General features: G+C 46.3%; 2 protein-coding genes across 4 annotated transcripts; one reads left to right on the top strand and one right to left on the bottom strand.

Moving 5' to 3' along the window:
• The first annotated feature begins 256 nt into the window (after positions 1-256).
• On the top strand, positions 257-9,320 carry LOC112273183 (uncharacterized). Of its 2 annotated transcripts, XM_073529309.2 has the most exons (7): positions 257-946; positions 1,486-1,563; positions 2,208-2,330; positions 2,554-2,961; positions 3,602-5,962; positions 6,388-6,830; positions 6,944-9,320. In XM_073529309.2, exons 1-7 carry the CDS (start codon positions 257-259, stop codon positions 8,556-8,558), a joined length of 5,718 nt encoding a protein of 1,905 aa, XP_073385410.2. In that variant the 3' UTR covers positions 8,559-9,320. The 2 variants fall into 2 exon arrangements, with proteins under 2 accessions (XP_073385410.2, XP_090101457.1); XM_090245331.1 differs by lacking the exon at positions 257-946 and having other exon boundaries at positions 1,020-2,036.
• Positions 9,321-9,754: 434 nt separating this feature from the next.
• LOC112273487 (LOB domain-containing protein 15-like) lies at positions 9,755-11,614 on the bottom strand. 2 transcript variants are annotated; one of them, XM_024502358.3, is made up of 2 exons: positions 11,470-11,614; positions 9,755-10,796 (listed from the first exon to the last, which is right to left on the bottom strand). In XM_024502358.3, exon 2 carries the CDS (start codon positions 10,739-10,741, stop codon positions 10,175-10,177), a length of 567 nt encoding a protein of 188 aa, XP_024358126.1. In that variant the 5' UTR covers positions 10,742-10,796; positions 11,470-11,614; the 3' UTR covers positions 9,755-10,174. The 2 variants fall into 2 exon arrangements, with proteins under 2 accessions (XP_024358126.1, XP_024358125.1); XM_024502357.3 differs by having other exon boundaries at positions 10,885-11,613.
• Positions 11,615-24,485: the final 12,871 nt, after the last annotated feature.

The raw sequence follows: 24,485 nt of genomic DNA, 5'->3' as shown, positions 1-24,485 counted from the left end.
ACGGCAGTGGTCGAGGAAGTGTGGAGAGTGGGGTTGTTGGTGATATCGGGGCTAGCTTCTGAGAAGGGGCAGGGTATGGTGCCGGACGACGGCGATGATGACAGCCATCGGCGCTGAGTGAGACGATAGGGAGTTTGTGGGCGAGATATATATATATATATATATATATATATATAGAGAGAGAGAGAGAGAGAGAGAGAGAGAGAGAGCGCAAGAGAGCGAGAGAGCGAGAGGGAGACGCCCCCTCGCGGGCGCCATGCTTTCTTTGAACAAGCGGCCCAACGGCGACGGTAGTTGTGCGTACGTGGTGTCGTGCGTGCTGCCGGACGGCGACGATCGTCGCATCGTGAAGTCGAGGAAGTTTGATTGCAGGGGCGCGGACGATGTGGAAGCGCAGCGGAGCGCGGTCCGGTTCGCGAGGGCGACTGATACGGTGGCGGAATTCCGAGCATTCCTGTTGGATGAGGGGGAGGGAGCGGGAGCCGGAAGGGCGAGGGTGAGGTCGTACGTGTGCGTGCGCGAGAAGCAGGGGACAGGGGTTGGATATGCCGTGGCCATGTGCCGGTTGGAGAGCGGGCAGTTGCGGAGCATTTCGTTCTTGCGAGGGTCGGGCGCGGACGAGGCGGCGGATGCGAGAGGAGAGGCCGAGGGACAGGCCGTGGGAAGGGCGGTGCAGTTTTTGCGCGGCGTGGGGTTCGAGAGCTGGCGCAAGCAGGCGGGCAGGGAGGCGGTGGTGAAGGGGCGAGAGCAGGCAGCGGGGAGCGGGGGCGATTCGGGGAGGGAGCGCGGGCTGAAGCATCCGTACTCGTTCGTGGGGATAGAGCAGGGCGAGAAGGTGGACTGCAGGTGTGGCAAGAATCGGAGCCACGGGCTGATGGTGGCGTGCGAGCGTTGCGGCGTGTGGGAACACGCGGAGTGCCAGGGGTTCCGGAAGAGTGGCAAGCAGGTGGTTGCCCCGCGCCAGTGTTGTGGGGATGCGTATTTGGTGGGCCTCCCGCGGGGAGCGGGGGGCGTGGGGTGATGTGCATCGGGGGTTTATGTGAGGAGGTAGAGAGATTGTGTTGGTAGTGGAAGTCCGAGTGGTGTTGGCGCACAGGAAGCAAGGGCTTGGGAGCGTTGTGTTGTGTGAGCGGCGTCGTGATGGATATGAATGCAGGGTTGTGGTAGTGACTGACATGGCAGGTAGGCGGAGGCGGAGGAATTGCAGGGTGTTGTGGCAGGGGGGCTGGGAAGCCGAGGCGTTGGGGTTGAGGTTGAGGACAGGTTGATTGTTGGTGTGGTAGCTGATGATGATGGTGGGGCGAGTGGCAGTTGGACGGTGGAGGGCTCCGGGGTAGGAGCAGGAATGGCGGGAGATGATGTGTGACAGGAAGTGAGAGGGTTGGCGGTGTTGAGAATACTGTGGTTGAGGATGGGGGTGGAGAGGGATGTGTTTGGAACATGCAAGAAGTGCGCCTGAAGTGCAAGTTTGTCCGTATGTTGCAGATCCCGGCCGATTACATCTGCTCGGCATGTGTGCGAGCGGAGAGGGAGGAGGTGACTGTCATCGGATGTGAGGAACAGGTTAGTCTCAGGCATGTGGAACAACTGCCATGACATTTAAGCAGAGTTCTTGTTTACTGCAAGCTATATGACAGGGGGGGTAGTCGGAAGCGAGCGAAAAGCTTCGGGGGCCGGGGGAGGGTGTGTGATACGGAGGGCTCAGGTCCGGTCGGTATGGGAATATAGCAGGTGTGCAGGCGCGTTAAGTGCGGATGAATGTGGAATGTGGAATGTGGTAAGGAAAGAGGAGGACGCAGGGCTCGTGCGGCGTGTAGCGTACCGGTAGGGTCATGAAAGGGGTATGAGGAGTACGTCGGTGGGATGGAAACGTGGAAGTAGATACGTACGTCGAGGAATCGGAGGCAGGGTAGGGAGCGTCGGCAGCGCGGTTACGATTGCCGGAGTGGGGTATTGTTGCGAAGGGTGGAGCAGCAGAGGCTCTGTTGTGTGGTTGTGTAGGGGCAATGGTTAAGATGGCGTCGGGCGGCGACAAGGTAATGGCCTCCAGACGGCGACTGGCTGGCTATTATCCAATGGGGATGGGTGGGGGAATTGTGATGGTCGGGAGGGGGTAGGGGGATGGATCCGGTGGACGTGGGACGGTCGGTGGAGGATGGATGGATGGTGGGTCTGAGCGTGTGGTGGGGCGTGGGTGGGCGGTGCAGGGAAGGGATTGGAGCGCGAGCACAGAGGTCGGGCATGCAGGGATGGGGTGGAGGGAGCAAGGGGATCGAGGATCGGTGTGCTGCCTTTGCGGTTGCGAGGACAACGAGCAATTCGAGGCTCTGGTAGGCATGGGTGGCTTTGGTGTTGTGGTTGAGGAGGGGACATGGCGGTGTTGCAGCAGGGGCAGAGTAGAGCAGATGGTGGGACATATGGGGTCGGGGATGGGAGGGCGGTACACGAGAGGCAGGGAGGCAGGCAGGAGGGTGGGCATGGTTGGGGTTGGGGTTGTGTGATGAGGTGAAAAGGAAGAGTGATTGGGGAGGGTTGTTTGGTTGGGGTGCGCAGGTGAAGCCTTGTGGTTGCAGTGGGTGCTCCGTGGTGGTCCACAGCAGCTGCGCGAGCGCGGTGAACGTGGGAGGTCCGCATAAGGAGCAGCGGGTTCAGAGGTTGGGAGTGTGCTGGTTCTGCGGGAGTCGTGCGAGGGACGGTGCGGGCAGCGACACGAAGTTGGCGAAAGGGTGTCGGTCGGGGCAGGAGGCGTCGGACGGCGGAGATGGACAGGGAGGGAAGGAAGAGCAGATGGGGGCGGCGCGAAAGCGGCTGAGAAGCAACAGCGGGAGCAGCGGAGGAGGAGGGAAAGGCGAGCAGCAGGGGGTGAAGGCATTGGCGAAGAACCCGAGGAGCGAGGCGGGGGCAAATGCGGTGCAATCGGAGAGAGTGCAGGCAGAAGCGTCGCCGACGGATTCGAAGAAGGTGCGTGGCGGATGTAGGAGGGTGGTGAGTGTTGGGGTTTGGACGGTGTGTGGGAGTGGGTGTGGTTTGTGGTGTGGAGCGGGAGGGTTTGGGTCGGGCACGGTGGAGCGGAGAGTAGACGGGCAGTTAGTGGGAAGCGAGGGAGAACGTGAGGCTGGGGTGGTGGGCGAGGAGCTCCCAAGGCAGGGTGGAAAGTGGTGGCACGTTGTGGATGGTGGGGGAACGATGGTGAGGGAAGCAGGAAGAGGTGAGGGTGTGAGTAAAGTATAGTTGAGTTTGTGAGTGTAGACGTGGGGCGTGGGCAGGGTGGAGGGATTGGGTGGGAAGGGGCGGGGGGATGGTGGGGTCGTAGTCGTGGAGCGAGAGCATGTAGAGATGTATGGTAGATGCTGTGGGGGTTGAGTATGGGCGGATGAGGACACGAGGTGGCGCGCGCGAGAGTGAGGGTAGATGCGATGGTAGCGCGTAGAAAGGATGGGTGCGTTGTGAATGGGAGGGTTGTGTGACTGGGAGGAGGGGAGGAGGAGGAGGAGGAGGGACAGACGAATGGGGTGCAGATGAGAAGCAGTTGGGCGGGTTGGAGGAGCGGGTTATGGTTTGGAAGAGCAGACGCTGACATGGTGGGGAGTGTTTGTTGCAGTTGTCGTCGCCATTTTTGGGGCGGCGGTTCAGCGACGCGGCGGCAAACGTGCCGATCAAGAAGCGGAGGATACAGCTGGAGGTGGTGAGATCGCCGTCACCTCCGCCTCCGAGTTCACCAGGAAGCCCAGAGGCAGATGCGGAGAAGGCAGCGGCGGAGGAGGGCGTTGGGGGTGGTGAAGGTTGGGATGGGGGGAGAGGAGGGAAGGCGGGCGGGAGTGCGAAGGGCGTGGGAGGTGCGGATGCACAGGCGTTTGTGGGCGAAGCAGGCGGGGTAGGTTTGATGGTGTGTGAGAATGTGAGGCAGGGGGATTGGGAAAAGAAGCAGGCGGGCGGGAGGGAGAGGCAATGCGTGGAGGCGGAGAGCAGGGCGGCAGATGCGTGCGGTGGGAGAACAGGTGCAGGGGAGGGTGTGATGTGTGGTGGAAGCGTCGGGGCGGGGCAGTCGGGCCCGGCGGACGGGTGCGAGGGGGAGGTAGAGCAGGGGAAGGGGAGGAGGGATGTGGGGGAGAATGGGAGAACGGGTGGCGGCAAGGCAGCGGAGGAGGGAAGCGGGTGGAGAGGTGACGTAGGTGCTCAAGGAGCGGCAGTGGCAGGAGTGGATGGGGAGGGCAGCATGAATGGGCGGGAGGAAGAGGGAGAAGGCATCGTGGGATCGGGGGTGGCGCGTGAGGAGGTGGTAGGCGCGTCGGTGCAGAGGACGGGAGGTGCAGTAGGCGAATCAGAGGGAGTTGTGGAGGTGGGGAGGGAGAGAGGGGCAGCGGCGGGTAGGAGTTGGAAGAGGAAGTTTTCGGACGGCGAGAGGGGCGATGGCGAGGGGGGTGTTCCGAGGGCGAAGGAGTGGGTGAAGGCGAGGTCTGGGGAGCGAGGCGGAAGCGCGAGCTTGGAGGAGTCAGGAGCGAGTGCGGGGGAGAACAGCATGTTGCGGGACGATAGGCTGCATTGGGACTTGAACATGGACATGGAAGAATGGGGGACGGTGGCGGAAGAGGAGAGCGGCGCGGGGTGGGCGGAGAGGTCGCGGTTGGGTGGAAGGATTGGGGCGGAGAAGAGGGAGAGCATGCGCGCGAACATGGTACAAGAATCAGAGGGAGGGGTGCGGAAGCGCGCAGCGCAGGGTGGTGCGGATGCAGGCAGCGGTGCAGAAGGGAGAGTCGGTAGTGTGAGCGGCGAGTTGGAGGTGGAGGTGGGAGTGGAGGAGGCGATGGCGGTGGATAGGAAGGGGGAGGCGGGGTTGGCGCGTGCAGGGTCTGGGAATGGGGTTTCGGAGTCGGCGGAGTGGGAGTCGAGGGAAACGGTTTCGTCGATGTGGGGTGGTGGAGGGTTGGGTGAGAGTGGTGGGGTGGAGGAGCACGGTGAGACAGGAGAGGGATCGGAGACTGTTATTCTGAGGTCGGAAGGAGGGGCGCGAGCATCAGCGTTGCAAGAGGACGATGGACACAGAGGAGGCAACATAGGAAGCGACGTTGGGGCGGAAGTGGGGCCTGGTGCGGTGGATGCAGCGGAAGGGGTTGGCGGTGAAGAGGCGAAAGCAGAGGTGGAGGGTGTTGTGGACGAGGTGATAGAAGGCGATGATGTTGCGACAGGGGAGGAAGGCGGAGCGGTGATGGATGGGTGCAGGTCGGGAGGTGCGGTGTTCGGAGCAGGGTCGTGTGGTGTGCGGGAGGAGGTGGGTGGGAGGTGCAGCGTGGAGGACGTGAGAGGCGAATGCAGTGATGGGGTTGAAGTAGAGAAGCAAGGTGGGGAGAGGTTGAGGCGGACGGGGGAGGGGGAGGAAGAAGTAGGTAGGGGTCCAGCGCGGGAGGCGAGCGTGGATGGCGGTGGAGGGAACGGAAGCCCCGTGAGGAGCAGCGTAGAAGCAGGAAGGTGCGATGAGGTGGGTGGAGGTTCCCAGGAGCACGAGAAGTCGGTGGAGGAGGTGGATAGAGGTGGGAGCGAGGGTGGTGGGTCGCCGTCGAGACAGGTGGCAGGAGCGAAATGGGAGGGTGATAACGGGGAGGACCTGGAAGGCGATGATGTGGATTATGGTGACTCTGACATGAGGGTCGGGGACGATGTGGAGATGGAAGGCACGGGAGTGCAGCGGGGCGGCGTAGAGGTGGAGAGTGCATGGAAGGGCGAGGGCGATGCGGTGGTGTGCGAAGTGCAAGGGGGATCGGGTTCGGAAAGCCAGGGGGAGGAGGGAGGCGGGATGATGGGGAGGGAGAGGAGGCACGGAAGTGGGAGCAGTGGCGGCGAGGAGTCACAGGGGATGGAAAGCGGGAAAGCGTATGGTGGAGAAGCGGAGGAAGGAGAGCGCAGCGGGATGGGTGGGAAGAGCAGAAGCAGTTCGGAACGGAACGGAGGTGCGGGAGGTGGAGAGGTAAGGGGTGGTGGTGTGCGGGTTGAATGCGGCGCAGAGGGGTGCATGAGGTTGGGAGGAGAGGATTGGGGGTGTGGGGTTGCAATGTGTGGCGTGCAGGTGTGGGAGGATGGAGGCGTGGTGTTGGGTGGTTGGATGGGGGGAGGCGGGACGGAAGTTTGGAGGGAGAGTAGGTAGTAGGGATGGGCAGTGGTGGATGTGCATAGGTGGGTTGGTGCGGGGAGTGAGTGAGTGTAGTGGGTGTGGGGTGGGATGGGGTGTGTGTAGGTCCGTGTCATGGGTGCCCAAGGGGGAAGCGTTGCATTGTGGGTGAAGGGATGGGATGGGATGGGATGGTGGTGGCGCAGTGGGAGTGGTAGATGATGTGGAGGAAGGGGATGGATCCGAGGCGTGGTAGGAGTGACGTGGTGTATTGGATGATGCAGGAGAAATGCGAGGAGGAGCACGGCAACGGAAGTGGGAGCGGTGGGACTTGCGGGAGTCGTGGGGCGTCGTTGGAGAGGACGGAGGGCGGGAGCGGAGCGGAGGGGAGTGGGAGGGGGGTGCGGAAGTCGGAGGTTCGGAGAGAAGGTTCGGAAGGCGGGAGTCGATCTCGGGCGAAGTCGGGGTGGGACCAGCTTCCGGAGGGGTTTCAGAGCGCGGAGGAAGCACTGCAAGCGGCTCGGTCGAACGCAGGACAGGCGGGTTGGGGGTCGGCGTACGGGTGCGGATACGCGGGGTGGAATGGGAATTCGAGCACGCACTTTGGGTCGGGGGAGAATCGGTACCTGTCGGGGCACGGGAGAGGGATGGTGGTGGGGCCGGCGGGCGAGAGAGGTGCGTTCGATAAGGTGGCGTGGAGCAGGGGCGAGCATGCACGGAGAAGCCGGTGGGTGGAAGGGCGTGAGCCGAACCTGTTGATTTGGTCGTGCACGTTTGAGAGTGGCATGGTAAGGTGAGTGCGGAAGGGTGGTGGATGTACTGAGGTGATTTTGTCCGCAGAGTGGACGTGGGGTTGGAGATGCACGGGAGAGTGGGCGTGGGGCAGGAGATGCGACACGGGAGCGGGGGCAGGGCACGACCGTCGTCGCTGGAGGCAGCGCATCGACAGCCTCGGAGGCGAGGAGTTTGGGGGGAGGATGCAGGGGGCGCGGGTCCGCTGTGGGCGTACGGTGCAGGGAGGGCGCTGTCGCCTTCGGGTGCGGGACCGGGACCGGGGCCGGGACGGGAGGCGTTCGGGTTCCACCCGCAGAAGGCTCGGAACGCAGCAGCCGTGGCGGCGGCGAAAGTGGAGAGCAGCGGACTGGTGGTGGCTCCGGACGGGACGGTGATCAAGGCAGGGGGCGGGGGTCAGGGCGGGCTGCGAGGGCTGGGCGGGAAGGGGAGGGGAGGCGGGTTTACGGGGATGGTGGGGGACATGGGGTCGAACGGGATGATGGGCGGAGTGGGGAACGCGGGGCTGGCGCATCCGATGAGGATGGGAGGGGATGTGGATTTGAGGGGGAGGGAGTGCCTGGGCGTGGACGCGAGGGTGGCGGGGGGGATGGGGATGGGGTCGCACTGCGTAGATCCGGCGCTGCGGTTCAAGGGGGTGGGCGAGAGGTTCGGTCCCGGTCCCGGTCCCGGGCTGCCTCCCGGGGTGGGGAGTTCGATGGGGCGCGGGGGGCCGGGAATGATGGGCGGGCCGGACCGGAGCAGATTCAGGTGGACGCGGGGAGATGGAGGTTTCGCGGGGTCAGTGGAGCAAGACGAGAGGGGATTCTCAGGGAGGCGGCGTGCGGTGGAGGCAGGGACGGCGGGGGAGGCGAGCGCAAGATCCAGGGTGGGCGCAACACCACCAAGATCGATGTCGAACAACGAGGAGGCGGGGGAGGAGGCGGGAGGAGGGAGCGAAGCGCGGAAGAGCAGAAGTGCGCACGGGAGCGAGGCGAAAGTGGAGGGGGAGGGTGCGAGTGTGGGTGCGGGCATGGATGCGGAGGGTCCCGGTGGGCAGCAGGGGGCGCCGTCACCTCCGAAGCTGCCGCTGCCGCCACCTCCCCCGAGGGCGCAGAGGTCTCCGCCAGCGGGTCTGAAGCGACTGCTGAACAACAAGAGGGAGGAGGAGTGGCCGCGAGGACGAGAGAGAAGCAGGGAGAGGGAGAGGGAGAGGGTGGGATCACGAGGGCATTACTCGCCTTCACGGAGATCCTCGCCGCACGTGATCCACGGGTCAGCGTTGACGGACGAGCGGGACAGGCTGTTGCTGGCGGGGATCGACAGGTCTCGGGAGCCAGGGGCATCGGGGTCGGGTTCGACTGAGGAAGCGGGGTCGCACAGGGGGAGGTCGATGGAGGGTGGCCACGAAGGGAGAAGAGCGCAACACCACGAGGGGCGAAGGCAGGAGGGAGAGAGCCACGCGGGGAAGGGGGAGGAGTTGACGGGCAGATCACGAGCACAGAGCAAGGACGAGGGAGGGAGGGGCGGCGATGGGAAGGAGTCGAGAGCGGAGAGCGAGCGGCGCAGCGCGTCGAGGGGCGGGAGTCGGAGAGAGAGCCAGAAGCCCGGAGGCGAGAGCAAACACAGCAGCAGCCGGGAGGGCGAGGACGACGTAGCTCCGAGGCGGCGGAGACCATCGTAGGGCGGAAAGCAGGAAGAGGGAGGGAATGCGTGGGAGACGATCGGGGAAGGGGGTTGCAGGAGCGTGTGGAGGAGAAGAGTGGACAATGGTGTTGGTGGGGTTCGCCACAGTTTTGGTCGCAAGTGGCAGGCGAGGACGCGCAGGGAGGGTGGCGTGAGCGTGCACATCCACAGGGATATGGGTGGGGTTGGTGATGGCAAGAAGTCGGCGGAGTCGGGTTGGACAACGAAGGCGTGAAGCGAGGCGGAGATAGTTGGGGCAGGCCGAGGAATGAAGGCGGCCACGGTGCAGTGGCACCGACGACGTAAGAAGTCGAAGTGTAATGACATTGACTGGAAAAGAAGAGCTTGAAGCTCCCCGGATGTTTTGTGAGCATGGCGTGCATTTGTGTGAAGGGGCGGTAGGAATGGTTGAGGGATGTGATTGATGGAGAGTGCGCGAATGGATTTGTGGTTGCGGGGGTGGTGTGGGTGGAAATGGGTTGTTGGGAGTGCGAGGGGTGTGGTGATGATACGGGAGGGCGGGGCGGAGGCGCGGGTTGAGATGTGCATGGGATTCCCGATCGGGACGAAAGCCGGGGGCTCTTGGGCTGGAGGCAGATTGGTAGTTATGGAACAGCGGAAGTTGCTTATGTGAACGTGGATTCGGGGATGTCAGTTTTGAATGTAGGGTGTTTTCTCGTGGTAGTGTTCTGTGTACTGTTGGTTTTTTTGCTTGTAACAGTGTTTATTATTCAGTTGTTTCTACTCGTTTTGCATTGGATTTACAGATTGTTGTGTCCTCCTCTGGGCAAATTTTTCTGTGTGCGTCAAACTATTTTTAGGAAATAGAGAATGGGCATGTGTTGTAAAGTACAGTGTAAATATAGTTGCGTTTTGAGATGGTTAAGTGATGTTTGTAAACGAGTTGCATACTATGGAGTTGCAGATTCCTGATTATTTTTTTTTTGTTCTTTCTTGTTTCATATATTCAGTTTGTCATAAGCATGAGCAATAGAAAATTCCGTAGTTAGTATTTGCGAAGTTTAATTTTGCGAATTGAGTGTTCTTTCACCGGACTGTTCTATTTCTATGAATGGGAGGTAGAGCTTACGCCACTCTGGCGAAGGCACCATTTCACCCCACAAATGAATCATTTGCTTAAGACATAATTGGAAGCACTATGACCTTGAGCCCTTATCACTGAGTATGCTGGGCTGCTGCTTTTGGACTAGCTTTGATGCTATCATTCCTGATCGCCAGTTTAATAATTTCACTCGCTGTCGATAGTGTCCAATTTAATGACAGTACGATTGTACAATTGAAGCTAATTAGATACTAAAAGAAGTATGATCATGTATGAGGCTCCAAGTGAAGCACCAGATAAACTCCGCACAGCCAACTGCTCTAGACTTGTGCTACGTGGTCTGGACTTTGTTGATGGAGAAGTAAAGCTGATCAGGCCAAATTTCTCTGCAGTTGTGTCTATCCTAGCAATTGAATACCTCGGTGAGGGGAGTGGGAGTATCAGAGTACCTAACTTTTGATGAAGTTCTACCGCCAAAGTGCAGTTAATCGACTGTCCGCGCAGTATCCATAGCGAGGAATCTGGAGCAAAGGGGTGAGGCTGAAGTCGACTCACGTGATGGGCGACCAATACGTTCGATCTTTGGACTCGGACGTGGCCACCGTGCTGCTGGGAGAATGAACTGTGGTGTGAACGTCCGTAGTAGAGGGCTTGCTGGATCTCGTGTCGGAAGCCCGCCCTCGATCCTGAACGAGCTCTTGGTAACCTGATACAAGCGCGGTCGCGGATGCGGTGGTGGTGAGAGTGCCATTCGTCGGTGAGTTTTCATGCTGGCGGTAGCGATTAATTTCCATCCTGACAGCGTTCAGCTCGGCCTGAAGAGCTTGCGCCTGCTGTTGGAGTGCGGAGATGGCTCCCATGCAGCCGTAAACTGGATCGCGGATGCGAGCGTTCGCTTCGTACACCAAGCTGCTCGCAGCATCGGCGCGTTGATTCTCCGGCACCTCCATCAGCATCTTCGAGACATTACTGGCACCGAAGATTTTATGAACGCAAGCGAATTTCTGGGGCTCTTGCGGCGAGAAGTAGGGCGAGAAGGGGCACTCCTGGGCGCATCGTCTCCGTAGGAGCTTGCAGGCAGCACAGGGGGTGGAGCCTTGCCCTTGGCTGTTCAGCATCTTTTTGCGGGACTCCGTAGTTGGCGACTTCACTTTCCTCTCTCCGTGCTGGGCCCTGTGAGTACCATCCGAACAACCTGTTTGAGCAAGTAGAAAAGGATGTTGCGAGGACCGTGATCAGTTGACAGTACCTGTGTACTCACCGACTATGAACGAGCATCGTTCAATTCGCGGTGGTCACCAATCACCACCCGATCCACACGCAGCGTTTTGTATAAACTGTCAAGTCTGCTCCTAGGCAGATGCTGTGGATGCTGCCCAATACCCTCTTAGTCAGCGAGTGTGGGATACTTTGTGGCATTCGTTTGGAAATGTTTACATGGCTATGCTGAAGAACATCGCATGTGTACCTTCACTGTGTGCAAGATTCCGTTGCAACTCAGGAGCACAACATATTCTATAGAAGAAGTAATCTGTACCATAAACTTTTTCACTTCAGACGCAGAAAAAACAGGATTCAGAGCGATGCTAGGAGCGTTGTTTTGAACATATAGGTCAATAACACCAGCAGTCGAAGGAAAGACGGAGGACTGCTGCTGAAATCTGGGTTGTCCAGCACATGTTCATCTGAGAGCAAACCCCAGCGCCAATATCCGAGGTAACGGCGATAGTACAGAACTTTCTAAGCATCAAACAGACTGACACAGTTGAGACAAACTTGACATACGTCACACCGATCAAAGTAAAGTGGCTAGCGGTCAGTCGCGAGTGTGGGCACTCAAGTCTACCTCCACGGTTAGACGCTATTCTATTGATGTCGCGGGAGCCTCGGCTCAGGAGATTCGAGGCGCGAAGTGCTTTCGTAACAGCATGCTGTAAATTTTGGTCAAGTCCAAAGCCACACGAGATTAGCCGAAGCAACGTGCAATAATGGTGCATCTTCCAAGCTCAAGGGTTCAGTCCACAAGAATTTATTAAAAATGGAAAAGCATCCAGCAGTTTGCGGGGTTGACCAGGTAAAAGCGGTGGCGCAGGTCAGCGAAGATACCGTAACCAGCACGATTTCCGCACCCAACCCACACGTTCCACAAGCCCACCATCGCCAGCTCACCTACTTATTTCTTTATTACAAAATTCTCAAGTGCTCTTCTGGTTTCCGGAACTTCCCAGTCCTGCAATTCACACCTGCAAGGAAATATGGAAAAACTACATCCCACGAGCATCTTACATCATAGCCATTTCAGACTCAATCTGCAATGGAAGAATGTGGTTTTGTTCGTTGCCAAAAATACTATATACCTAAAAATAAAACCCACCTCTTCATGCCACTTGGAAACTGGACAAACATTAGACACGAACAAGAACTCGCCAAACCATGCATGTGCTCTAGGAGAGATTCACTTAAATTCGGTTGGGTAGAGTTCTCGAGGAACAGAGGGTTAGTTGCGATGCACACGGGGTTGACCACAAATCCTATCCAACACAATTGCAGCGTCTGGCAGTGATAAGAACAGCTTTTCTTGCATAACCGACAGCCAGTAAAGTGTTTGCGTTGCCATTCGAGTATCGCCGAAAGGTGTTCGTTGCAACTTGTGGATCAGAGCAGACAAGTTGCACTTCGTGCTCGGCATCTAGTTTCGGATTTATCTGGGTGGACTTTGCACACAATGGCTCACTGCTTTGCTGCCTCGAAGCTCCGCAGCACGCTTGTGGAGATCTACCGATCCTACTTAGGCCAACCTAAATAGCGTTGCTCGGTCCAAATGCGGGACAAAGTGTGAAGAATCCATTTTCTAAGCCTCATCTTAATGGAAACTGTTGCAGTACCTAGAATGGAAGAGAAACAGCAAATTGGTGCTTAGAAGTTCAGTTTAGCCACCTTTCGTGTGCAGATATCAGTGATAACAGATTGACAATGATGTTTGTGATTTCAGTTCATAATCAATAGCAAAATGATTGTTTAGTTGGGTTCATTACATTATTGAAAGAAAAACTTGTTACAATGTAACAGAATCTCTTCTGCGGAAGCTTAGTCACATGTCATGGAGAATCAAAAGTATACGGTATCCCAAAGTCATGCTAGATGCAGGAATAGCCTTACACTTGTTGGCAGTGACAAATTCGGCAATTAATGGCATCAAAATTTTTATGCATGGAAGTAGTTTGTAAAGAATGAATCGACTTCTAGTTTTCAACTACACATTAAACGTTTTGTACTATTTTCATGTAAAGTTTATATGAAAGTCTCCGAAGCTTTGAAGTGTCAATTTTATTTACAACAGATTGTTCCGAATGCTAAAAATGAGTGACTGCGGGGGGTTGAGGGCATCATAAGGGAAGGGCCCCGTACATTACGGACGCGGCCAGAATCGCCGGCCTGCTGGCGGGGTCTCGCACAGGACCTTTGACGATGTTTGTTACTGTTCTTTTCGTACGGGAAACGTTTAGATTGATGAAACAAGCGCTGGACGATGTTTGCGCATTCAAGGAAACAAGCTGCGTCGATTTTCAAGCAAATTCGTGAAGTATCTCGTAGCCCTATAAACTGATACACATGTTTGAGTGAGGTTTTTTTTTTCTTTTTTTACTTTTTTTTCTTTTTTTTTTTTCTTTCTTCAGTATAGATTTATGAACAGAAGTTGACCATAGGTGAGTACAGCGTTAGGCACTGGAGGTATTCGCCCATGGGAGATACCACTGCATCTGCCCGAGCACCGCCTTGGACGAAACCGTTCAAAGCAATAAGGGCCACACAATTCCCTTCTAAACCTACGCTTCAACCTAATCTCTCACCGGAAACCCTTGCCCTCATCGACGAAGATGCCAAGGTGCTCTCTTGCCTTGCTCTTATTGGATTCGCATCAACAAAACGCTCTTCACTGCTGAAAATACAGGACTAGATCTATGTAAACCTTATTGATCCCTCGATAATCGTGTCCCGCATTAGAATGCTTCACCGTGGTTATTTTGTGTTGACATTTGTGTCCAAATCTGAAGCAAGAGAAGCTCTGACGCAGAGTCCCCTTTACTTCGGCTCCCATCTCCTGTATCTGCAGCCGTGGCGCCCCCAGTTCAACCCGTTGACGCCAACAGGAATTAAAATCCCTCTTCGAATATTCTTCCCCAAATTGGACAACTTTTACAGAGCCCTCTCTTCGGTTTGTCCTCAAATAGGGAAAGCCGTGTGGTTGGGCATACAAGTCGACTACCTCAAGAAATCATCAACGCCCAACCTCTGTATTCTTTTATTTGAAATTAAACATATCCCATCAACCATCATTTTGCCAATCCCATTCACCTTGGAAGAAGTGGAACTCAAAGTAGAATATGAAGGCATACCCTGCCAATGCAGCCACTGCCTCGAGCTCAAACATGAAGCTGCAAAGTGCCTGAGGAAGACCCGACCACGCGAAAAAATGAAAACAACAACGAGCAAGAAGCCAACAGGATCAACCCATCCCTCCATGGCATCCCTAGCTCCAGTCATACAATCAGAGCCTACTTATGAGAAGAATCCAAAGCGTACAACAACACCATAATTGGAACACACTACATTAGCAATCCTATAGGCTTCGACATTGTTCACTGGACCCCAACATTCATCATGTAATTGGTAAGAAAGAGAAGGTAGCAAAACCCCTTAGCTTGGGTGATCACAATCCTTCGGTTTCATCATCAAATAAGAAATGCTTGGTTTCATCTAGTCTTTTTGAAGTTTAAGTCTGGGAACTTCTAAACTTCTCATCTACCCCAAAAGACGTCAAGCAAAGACTTCAAATCTAGTCTATCATCTACATGTTTAACTCAAACAATCAAAAGGGATACCTAAGTGCTATGTTATAAGAAGTCATGGAAACTCATATTTTTCTCTCTACCAATACAACACAAACAATTAAACCAATACAACACAAACAACTAAAGGGATAAGCTAAAGTTGTTAGAAATAATTACTAACACACCTCCTTTATATTTATGTTACATGCTACAAATCTCTGATTTCAAGATAATAGGATGCGATGTAGTGGATTCATCAATGGCAGATAGTTGTGGATGGTAGCACTTTATATCATGTCATACTACAACTTAAGATTAGACTAGACAACAATTTCTTCTATTTCAACAAATATCATTTTCAATGATGCGACATTGACGACTTCAAAGTTTAGGTACACCTCAATTGAAAAATGTCTCCAGATGATTGTTTTTCACTCACAATGCTTGCAACACATTGAAGAATAGACCTTGAGTGTGATAGACATGGTAAGATTTTATACATTGTACTAATTGAAGCTATCTCTCAACTAGAGATCCCGACCTATGTTGATGAGGACTTGCTACTTCAATCTCTTATAGAAAAACAAAACGTCAAAGAAGGAGAAATATTGTAGCCTTCAAAGATCAAACCTTTTGAACTTTTGATACTCATACAAGACTCTATACAAAAAACAACCAATTCCACGACTTTAATCTCTATTAGCCATATAAAAATCAATCTAACAATCATCTCAAGTTCTTTTTATTCCTCTCTTTTCTTCTATTATCATCCACATCTTAATTACACTAATCATCCACAATACATGTCAATATTATCTTATGAGTTTGATAATTACTTACTACTGAGTCCATCCTAATAAAAAGAAATAACAACCAAATGATTTGACTAATTGCTAGAATCTCATCAAAATATTAGACATTATCTAACCTATTTTAAAAAGCGCAAATTAATAAGATAGCAAGCTGACTCTTCAATCAAGATATTATTCACTTCTTACTCCTCAAAACCATCCACTTGACTATTGACAAATTATTTATCTTATGAGAATAAAATACAATTGAAATATTTATCTCTCAAATCTTCTCCAACCAAAAATTAAAGATATGAATTTTAAAGAACTAAAAGATTAATAAATTCTTGTGCCATTCAAAAAGACTAGAAAACCCTTCGAAGATGGTATAATATTAAATAAGAATGGCTATTGCCGAAGACAAGAAGACCAAAAAGTCTTAAAAGAAGACTAAGGATTAGAAAGGTATTGACAAGAATGAAAAAAGCTTCATTCTTGCCTTCATATGTACTATTTAACTAGAAGCTATATAATGATATTGTCGTATTATATGAAATCTACTTGAGAATATATTAGATATCTAGTTGTGAAAAAAAATAGAACTTGCAAGAAGATGATCTTAACAACTCTCATAGAATCTTAAATAAACTTTAATTAAATTATAAAAATGCTAATCAATCATTAATTAAATCCAAAAGAAGTCTCAAGAACTTACAAAAGAAATACAAAGAAATTATAAATTAATCTTAATAAAATATATATAATAAAAAAATCTTTAAAAAATATCAAAAATAAAAATCATAATTGAATCCTAATCAAATTTTAATATAACTCTCAATAAATCCTAATAAAATCCTAAATACTAATCAAATACTAAATAAATCCTAAAAAAATCTTAATAAAATCTTAAACAAATTTTAACCAAATTCTAAGTAAATTCTAAACTATAATCCTAAGCCAAACACTTATCAAATCCTAAATTCTAATCCTTTATCAAATTCCAATGAAATCTTAAATCCTAATATAATCCTATTAAATCTTAAATAAATTTTAATCAAATCCTAAGTAAATTTTAAATCTTAATTTTAGTAAAAATTCCAATAAAATCTTAAATCCTAAAAAATTATAAAAAAACCTAAAATAAATTTTAATCAATTACTATAGCTATTTGAAACCTCATTAAATATTCATTGAATTATATATCTTTACTAAAATTTCATCCAAATTTCAATCAACAAGCAATTAACAAGCACAAAAAAATTGAAAATAATTGAACTTATTAATTATAAGAAAAGCTCCCCAAACCTCTTAGTTATTGACTATCTTCCTTCTTTGACTTGAATGTTGGTCTTTCAATATTAATTTCTCTTTGTTGAACTTTTCAATTGCTCCAAAAATTGGATTGAGTATAGATATTTAAGTCTTAATTGCTCTCACCAAATTTTGCTTCAATGTAATTAGTAGATATTATTAGATCTTGGAATCACTCACTTATTCTAAATCTCAAATTTCCAAAACCATAACCTACATAAATCCTCATATGCTTCAATCTAAGTGCTTGATTGACCTCAAATTTTTCACACACATTTACAAAAAGCACAAAAATAAATTGCCTAATTTTTATTTATGCATAAGCTATTAAATTTACAAAATTCTGAAATTTTTAATTTTATTTTTATTTTTTAAAATTTAAAACTTTTAAATACATTGTTAAATTTGAAAATTATTCAAAATATCAATATTAATGCAAATGACATGAAACCAATACTCAAAAATCTTTCTTCAGGTTTGCTTTCAAATTCCACTCTTTAGTTTGCAAAAGAATTCTATAGTTGCTATAGGTGCTTGATTTTATGCCTTAAGATTTGATTTTGAACTTGGTTGGAAATTTTTCTTCTTGAGATATCAATTCTTATCTTCTTGAGGTAATTTTTGCTAAAATGAACTTCTAACTTCTTCCTACATATGCTTATATTTTTTTATTTTTTTAATCTACATTATTTTGCCTTATTTATGGCTTTATAAAACAAATAGATCTATCTTCATAAAAAAATTCTAATACTAATAGATATTTTTTACATGCCTATCATTTATTTATATTTTTTTATTATAAATTTTTAATTAGGCTCTTTTATAATAAAATAATTTCTTTTTTCTTTCACCTAATGGCCATATTATTACATAACAATGTTTTATAAGACCTCCAATACATGTCTAATTTGTGAGATACTTATCTTAACTTATAAGATAATTTTTTTATATGTATGCCACATTGTTAGCTTATACTACAAGATAGCTATATGTACCACATATAGCTAACTTGTTGGTCAAGTTTTTAATCTATAAATCAATAATAAATATTTATAAAATCAAATACCAATTTATAAAATCAAATACCAATTTATAAAATCAAATACCAATTTATAAAATCAAATACCAATTTATAAAGCTTCTAAGAAGCTATACTACAAGATAATATCAAATCTACTTATATTTATCTTCTATTTAGTACTTCTTATATTAATAAACATACATGTTTATGATATTATCCCTCATTTTAGGAATGAATTCCATAAAGTATAATTATCATATATTGAGAAATTCTAAGATGCAATAAATTATATTTGTCACATACTTTGATCTTTATTGTCTTTGAAAGTAGTTAATAGGTCCTCTCAGCTATTGGTAGTGCTCCATACTAGGACAAAAAGACCACCTTATTATTTGATTATTCTTCAGGCCTCTATAACTTCTTTCAAATGAAATATTTGAAACACTATGAAGAATTGTTCTTACATCTAATAAAATCACTAAACATTGAGAGTCTCTTCTAAGATCTTGATACCAAATGCATTATACTTTGCCATGTATTCAAAATAGAATATGTTGTTCTTGAAGAATTTCATATTTTTTATATTGCCTTGAAAGTTGTATCAATCACAATATCTTGTCTAGTAAGTTAGCAAAGAATAGCTCTTAAGTTGAATTTGATAGTTATTGGTTCTCATCTTTTTAATGCTACAAATATACAAAAACTACAAATAAGAATAGAAGATAGAATTCTATCTTCTCTAGATCTTATTCTTCTTATAATAAATAATTTTTAGTCTTTGTAGAATAGATAAATAAACTTTGTAGTAAATTACTGGTTGGTTATTGATAACCTTGAGAATTAGACTGATGGTTAGGCAGTTTAGTTGGTAATAGTAGATTGTTAGTGGAATAAATAGTTAAGAATTCAAAAGGTCATAACCTTTGGAATCCTCTGGACGATGGATCATCTTTTTGGTAGAATAAATAGGTTGAGGAAAGTAACTCGAGAGCCAGACTGTGAGAGTCGTAAGCCGAGGTAAGCTTGGTGCTACTTCTTTGTTTTCTTTATTATTTGCTTATGAAGAATTGTGATAGAGAGAAGTATTGTTGAATTGATAATCGTAGAATGGATTATGGGTTGAATTAAGACAGAAGTAGTAAGCCTCGGTGTTTTGTAGTTTGATAATTGATTTCAGATAGCCAAAGTACAGTCAATTGTGACACTAATAGATCCAATTCATATAACCAGTCTTTCCCTGTGTTTGAACCCACCTCTATTAGTTCAATTGCTTTGGTCTACTGAAGCTTGAATGCAACAAGAACAATATTTTGGCGCCGCTGCCGAGGAAATGATAACAATATGAAATGTTAGAAATTGATTGTATGAAAGATGGAATTATATGTCGAATGAAAACATGAGAAGAACCAATTTTAGGGTTACAAATATGTGAGTTATAATTCAAGGTACTATTGATTTTGTAAAGAAGAATGAAAGATTATGAGTGATAATTACAAGAGGGAGGATTATCAAAGAATTAATCAACAAATAAAAGAAAGACATGAGCAATTATGCATACAAAATATCCTACGGGAACGACAAAAAGGAATTGTAGGTCCAAGAAAAAACAAAAGAAGAAAAATTCAGATTCAAATAGGAAGGAGACCAGTGATAACACCAATGGCCGCGAGAGTGCCAAAAGTACCAATTGCAGTATAAATAGAAGCAGTAGGAGACCGAACTACAAGTGTGGCACCATTACCTATTTTTAGTAGTTGGTCGGGCTCTGATTCCAATCACCATATATCTCAATTCTCGACAGCCTGCGTGGCTAATAATGATAGAACTGAAGACATATGATTGAGATAGTTGCTAGCAACTTTAAAAGATAGAACTTTTGAATGGTATATTCGGCAATTAATGGATAGATTTCCCAATTGGAAGGCCTTGAGGAATGCCTTCCTAATCCATTTTAGATCAATTGGATTTGAAGATCGGCTTTACGAAAGTTTTATGAATAGCAGGATGTTTGCAAAGAAATTCGTAGAGTCCTATTATGGCCGGATCGTGGATATACTTCGTAAATGGTCAAATAATCAAATGCTAGATGCATTTATATTGTTGATATTAATCAACGGTTTGCATCCACTAGAATTAAAAATATTTATAAAAGAGGCTCGACCAGCTATAGTAGAGGCATTGTTGGTACGAGCAAAGGTGTGGAAAGAATGTCATTATGACCAATTATTAACAATGGAGGCCACGATGATTCCAAGTACAAGAAGCCAACAAATACAATTAGGAAATGTATCGATGGATAATTATCTACAAATGGCTGCCTCTAATGTGAAGAATGTTATGTTAGAATAACCAATTAATGCTACACCACTCCAAGCAATAGCGCCAATAATGATGACACTTTATTTTACATTGCCAACCTATCAACAATCAGAGTTGTTCACAAATGCGACTGTTAAAGATCCAAATGAAGCCTTGTTTTTAAATCTAACAAAGAAGATGGAAGAATTGGTCGTGAATTTGGCTAAAGATAAGGAAAAACAACATAAGCCTTCTAATACGAGACCTGATGTATGGTGTAATAATTGTAAGGGACAAAGTCATTTTGATACAAAATATCCATCATCTAGACAAACGGATATTCAATGTACCTTTTGCGGAGGAAAGCATCTTATTCAAAACTGCTGGTATTTACAAAAGCAACAATAATTCAATAATCAGACCATGATCCCATCGACTCAGTGGAAAGTCAATCAAGTTCAAATGGAAAATACATATGGATAGAATGGAAATTGATCTAATCAATAAAATCAAACATTCAATAATTTTCAAAGTTCCAATTTTAATCAGGGATCTACATCAAATCTTTAGAACTACGGGAAGGAGCAGCAGAGCTATCAGTAATATGCTCCACCGATGTCATCGAACCAAATACCCTCCGTACCAATGAGACAACCAGGATCATTTTCTAACCCTATATGGAACAAACTTAGTAGGTATATACCAGTGGAGACACCCAATATGCCACATGGAGGTGCAAAAAGACCACTTCATTGTTTTTGTTGTAGACAGATTGGTCATTATGCCAGTGAATGTCCCAATCCCATAGCCAGTGATGATTATGCACCAATATGTACGAATTGTAAGCAGTCGGGACATACTTATCAACAATGTAATGCTCCGTTCAATTTCAATAATCGAAATCAGTAGATCCAAAGCCAAGGAAAAATAGAGGAGATAAATCAAGGTCTTCAAGATTCACCACTTCATCGGGTAGAAGTAGTCCAAGCTGTCCATACAAAAAGTCAACAAATGGAAAAAGGATTAATTCAACATTTGGGTGATCCTGAAATGAAGGGTCAATTGGACCCAATTACGGGGCCATCCAATCCAAGTCCTGAAATGAGCCCCTTACTCAGTATAAGACCTAAATCGGTTGTGCACCCTAATGAGGTACTAATTATGGAGGCTTCGATTCTATGTCGAGCTGTTCTATTCTCTATACAGTTTCAGAAAATGTCCTTTTCCGTCGAAAGATCCTCTAAGAGGCATGAATTCCAAGGAACCAATATCAGCCGAATTGAGAGAATAATCTTATCCATTGAAAGAAATGATTTTATAAGCTCCGTCAAATTGAGTTCCATGAGCTTTACTAATTTTTAATATAGAGAAAACCAATTTATCTACGTCGATGTCTAGGACTGGGAAGAAGAAATGAACATTGAGAATTATCACTAATATAGAATCATATGATATTTTAAAAGATTTGGACACCATACAGCCCACGATCTCTATGAAGCAACTATTGGCGGTAGTACCCGAGTGCCGAACTATCTTGAATTCCTCATTAATTTGTCGCAGATCTCGATATAAAGAAATCCGAGAAATAAGTTTAAATCCTGACCCGAGTGCACCTACGATTGATGTTTCAATTGATGAAGTGTTATTATTGAAAAAGCAAGTAGACGGAGGATCTAGTATAAATCTTATGAATGCCACTACAATAGAGGAGCTGGGTTTGGATCACTTATTACCTACTACAGTGGTTTTGAGAATGGTTGACTCCAGTCAAGTTAAACCTAAGGGTATTTAACAAATTATTGATACAGTAATTGCGGGGATTACCTATAAAATTGATTATATTATTTTCTAATTGCAAAGTTCTATATTGTCATACCCAATTTTATTGGGGTGACAGTGGTTATATCAAGCTAAAGCTTGAAATGACTAGGGCCATTGTCATACTGTAAATGCTTACAGTATGTAAAAATTAGTTAGAACATATTATATGTTAATAAATCTAGATATGTGTTAGAGTGGCTAGTAGATTAAATTAAAAGGAGTTGGTATAAGAAACTTTACTTTGTTTCTTTACTTTTTTTGATTTTGACATTAAAAAAATATATATATAAGACCTAAATGTTTAGTATGAAGCCTTGGGAGAAGGTGGAAGCCTAAGGATAAAAATTTAAATTAATAGGAAGCTAATTGGCAGGGATAAAAGCAAAGCATGGTTGGATGAAGGCAAGGAATGGGGAACTTCATCCCTATTGGTCGAATACCATGCCCAATGGACTTCAAGGAGGCTGTCCGAGGCCTTATTAGGAATTAAGGTTCCTCTTTCGAGGAATTCAGAGATTACAAGCAAGGATTATAAAGTTTAGGGTTTGAGGTACAATTTTTGTGTAAAAATTAGAGAATTTGGAGTTAGAATGAAAAAATTATAGCCGTTTGAAGTTAAGGTGTTTATTTAAGACATACTGTTACTCTTTTGAGAGTACGAGGAGTTTTACAGTAGCTTTTGAAGATCGGAAGATGCGACTAAAATGGCGATTTTAAGGCCTACATCTTTTACAAAAGAATTATTGCTTTTGGAGTTCATATGAAGGAGTTGAAGGTGGCGCTTCCAAATCAAAGGCAATAAGTAAGTGGTTTTGTTTGTAGAAATGGTTGGAGCCATAACTTGAATATTCGGATGAATTTTTGGCACAAACTTTTAGAAAATGTAAATTTTTGTGTTAAAAATCTATACATACAAATTTCGTGGCATTTGAGCTTATATTTTGTGAGATATGAAGAAAATTGCACGTGGATGTATAAAGACAGGGGTTTGAAGCGGCTGTTAGGGTTTTCAAGATATCTCAAGATCTGCAATGAATTTGCAGTTGAAATTTGTTGTAGAAGTTAATAAGAATACATCAGTACCTCATGTAAAATTTGAGTTTGTTTGGACGGTTGGATTAGGAGATATGAGATGTTGAAGTTCGGAAAAATCTCCACATAAGAATAAACAAGGTTTTAGAAGATTTTATCATATTTTGGAAGTTGTGGGTTACTTGAGGATTGTGTATTTGGTGTAATTACTCAAAAGGGAAAAATTATATATAAACTTAGGGCTTTCCTTATTTTCAAGCTTGATTGAATAATTAGTGACAGCCAGAAGCCCAGCATTTTCTTGAGGCAAACTCTCTCTATTTCGACACCATGGTACATTGACAATTGGGAAAGGTAATGATAAAATTGTGCTTCAAATATATCCTGCCCAATATCATGGAGAAACTCAAGTTGCCAATTTAGAATTCACGTTGGATTGTAAAGATGAGTCTACAGAAGAAGAAATTCGTGCACTTGACCCAATTTATGCTGATACAAGGTAAGTTATTGAGCATACTAGAATGAACTACCAATGTAGGGGACCGAGAAGGTACTTAGTTCTTCCGGATATTATTGACGATTCTGATCATATGATTGCATATTGGATGAATAGACAGGATGTCAATCACGTTAGTACTATGGAACTGAAGTTGAAAAGTTTTAATGTGTTGAATTTTATGAAAGATTTTGAAATTGAGTAGAACATCTGACTCCTGAAATTCCACGATGTCAACCAATTAATTTAGGTACAGGAGAGGCTCTCCAAATCATTCAGATTTATGATGGTATAAAAGACAAGGAGAAAAAAATTTGGATGGATTACTTTTTAATGCATAGAACTACTTTCGTATAGTCGTATGTGGATTTGAAAGGAATTCCAATTGAAGTTTGTGAGCATCCAATTATATTGGAGGAGAACGCTATACCAGTATGCCAAAGACAACATCAACTTAATCCAAAATACTCACTTATGGTAAAAAAAGAATTGAATAAACTTTTGGAGGTTGGATTTATCTATCCGATATCTTTGAGTGAATGAGTTTCATCAATTGTTATGGTACCAAAAAAGAATGGAAAAGTTTGCATCTGTGAAGATTTTTGAAAATTGAATGCATCTATTAAAAAGGATTATTTTTCTTTACTATTCATGGATAGTATATTGGATGCCGTCATTGGATATGAATGTTATTCATTTCTTGATGGATTCTTCGATTATAATCAAGTTAGGATTGCAAAAGAAGACTAGTTAAAAACTACTTTTACTACGGATTGGGAGACCTTTGCCTATAAGGTTATGCCATTTGGGCTTTGTAATGCACCAGCTATATTTCAAAGGATAATGATGCAAGCGTTCCAAGATTATCTACAAATTTCAATGGAAATATTTCTAGATGATTTTTGTACATTTAATACGAGACTCAAGTATTTAGAATGTCTAGGTCAATGTTTGAATCAATGTGCCAAATATGGAATTTCTTTAAATTCAAAAAAGTACCAATTTGGTGTACCTTTTGATAAATTATTGGATCATATAGTTTTGATGGCAGGCATTGCTACAGATCTAGATAAAATAAAGATTATAATAGAATTAAAGCAACCAGACACTGTTATGGGTGTTCAAATATTTATCGACCATGTCAGTTATTATCAGTGATTTATCTATCTATTCGTAGTTATATGCATTCTCTTGACAAATCTCTTGAAAAAACCACCAATCGATGGGACCAGTGCATTTTGGATAAAGGAATGTACAATT

The sequence above is a fragment of the Physcomitrium patens genome, chromosome 20 (genome assembly GCF_059467195.1).
Source record: "Physcomitrium patens ecotype Gransden chromosome 20, ASM5946719v1, whole genome shotgun sequence".
In the NCBI taxonomy this organism is placed as follows: domain Eukaryota; kingdom Viridiplantae; phylum Streptophyta; class Bryopsida; order Funariales; family Funariaceae; genus Physcomitrium; species Physcomitrium patens.
Note: the sequence above shows the minus strand (reverse complement) of the source record. Positions and strands in the feature narration are given on the sequence as shown.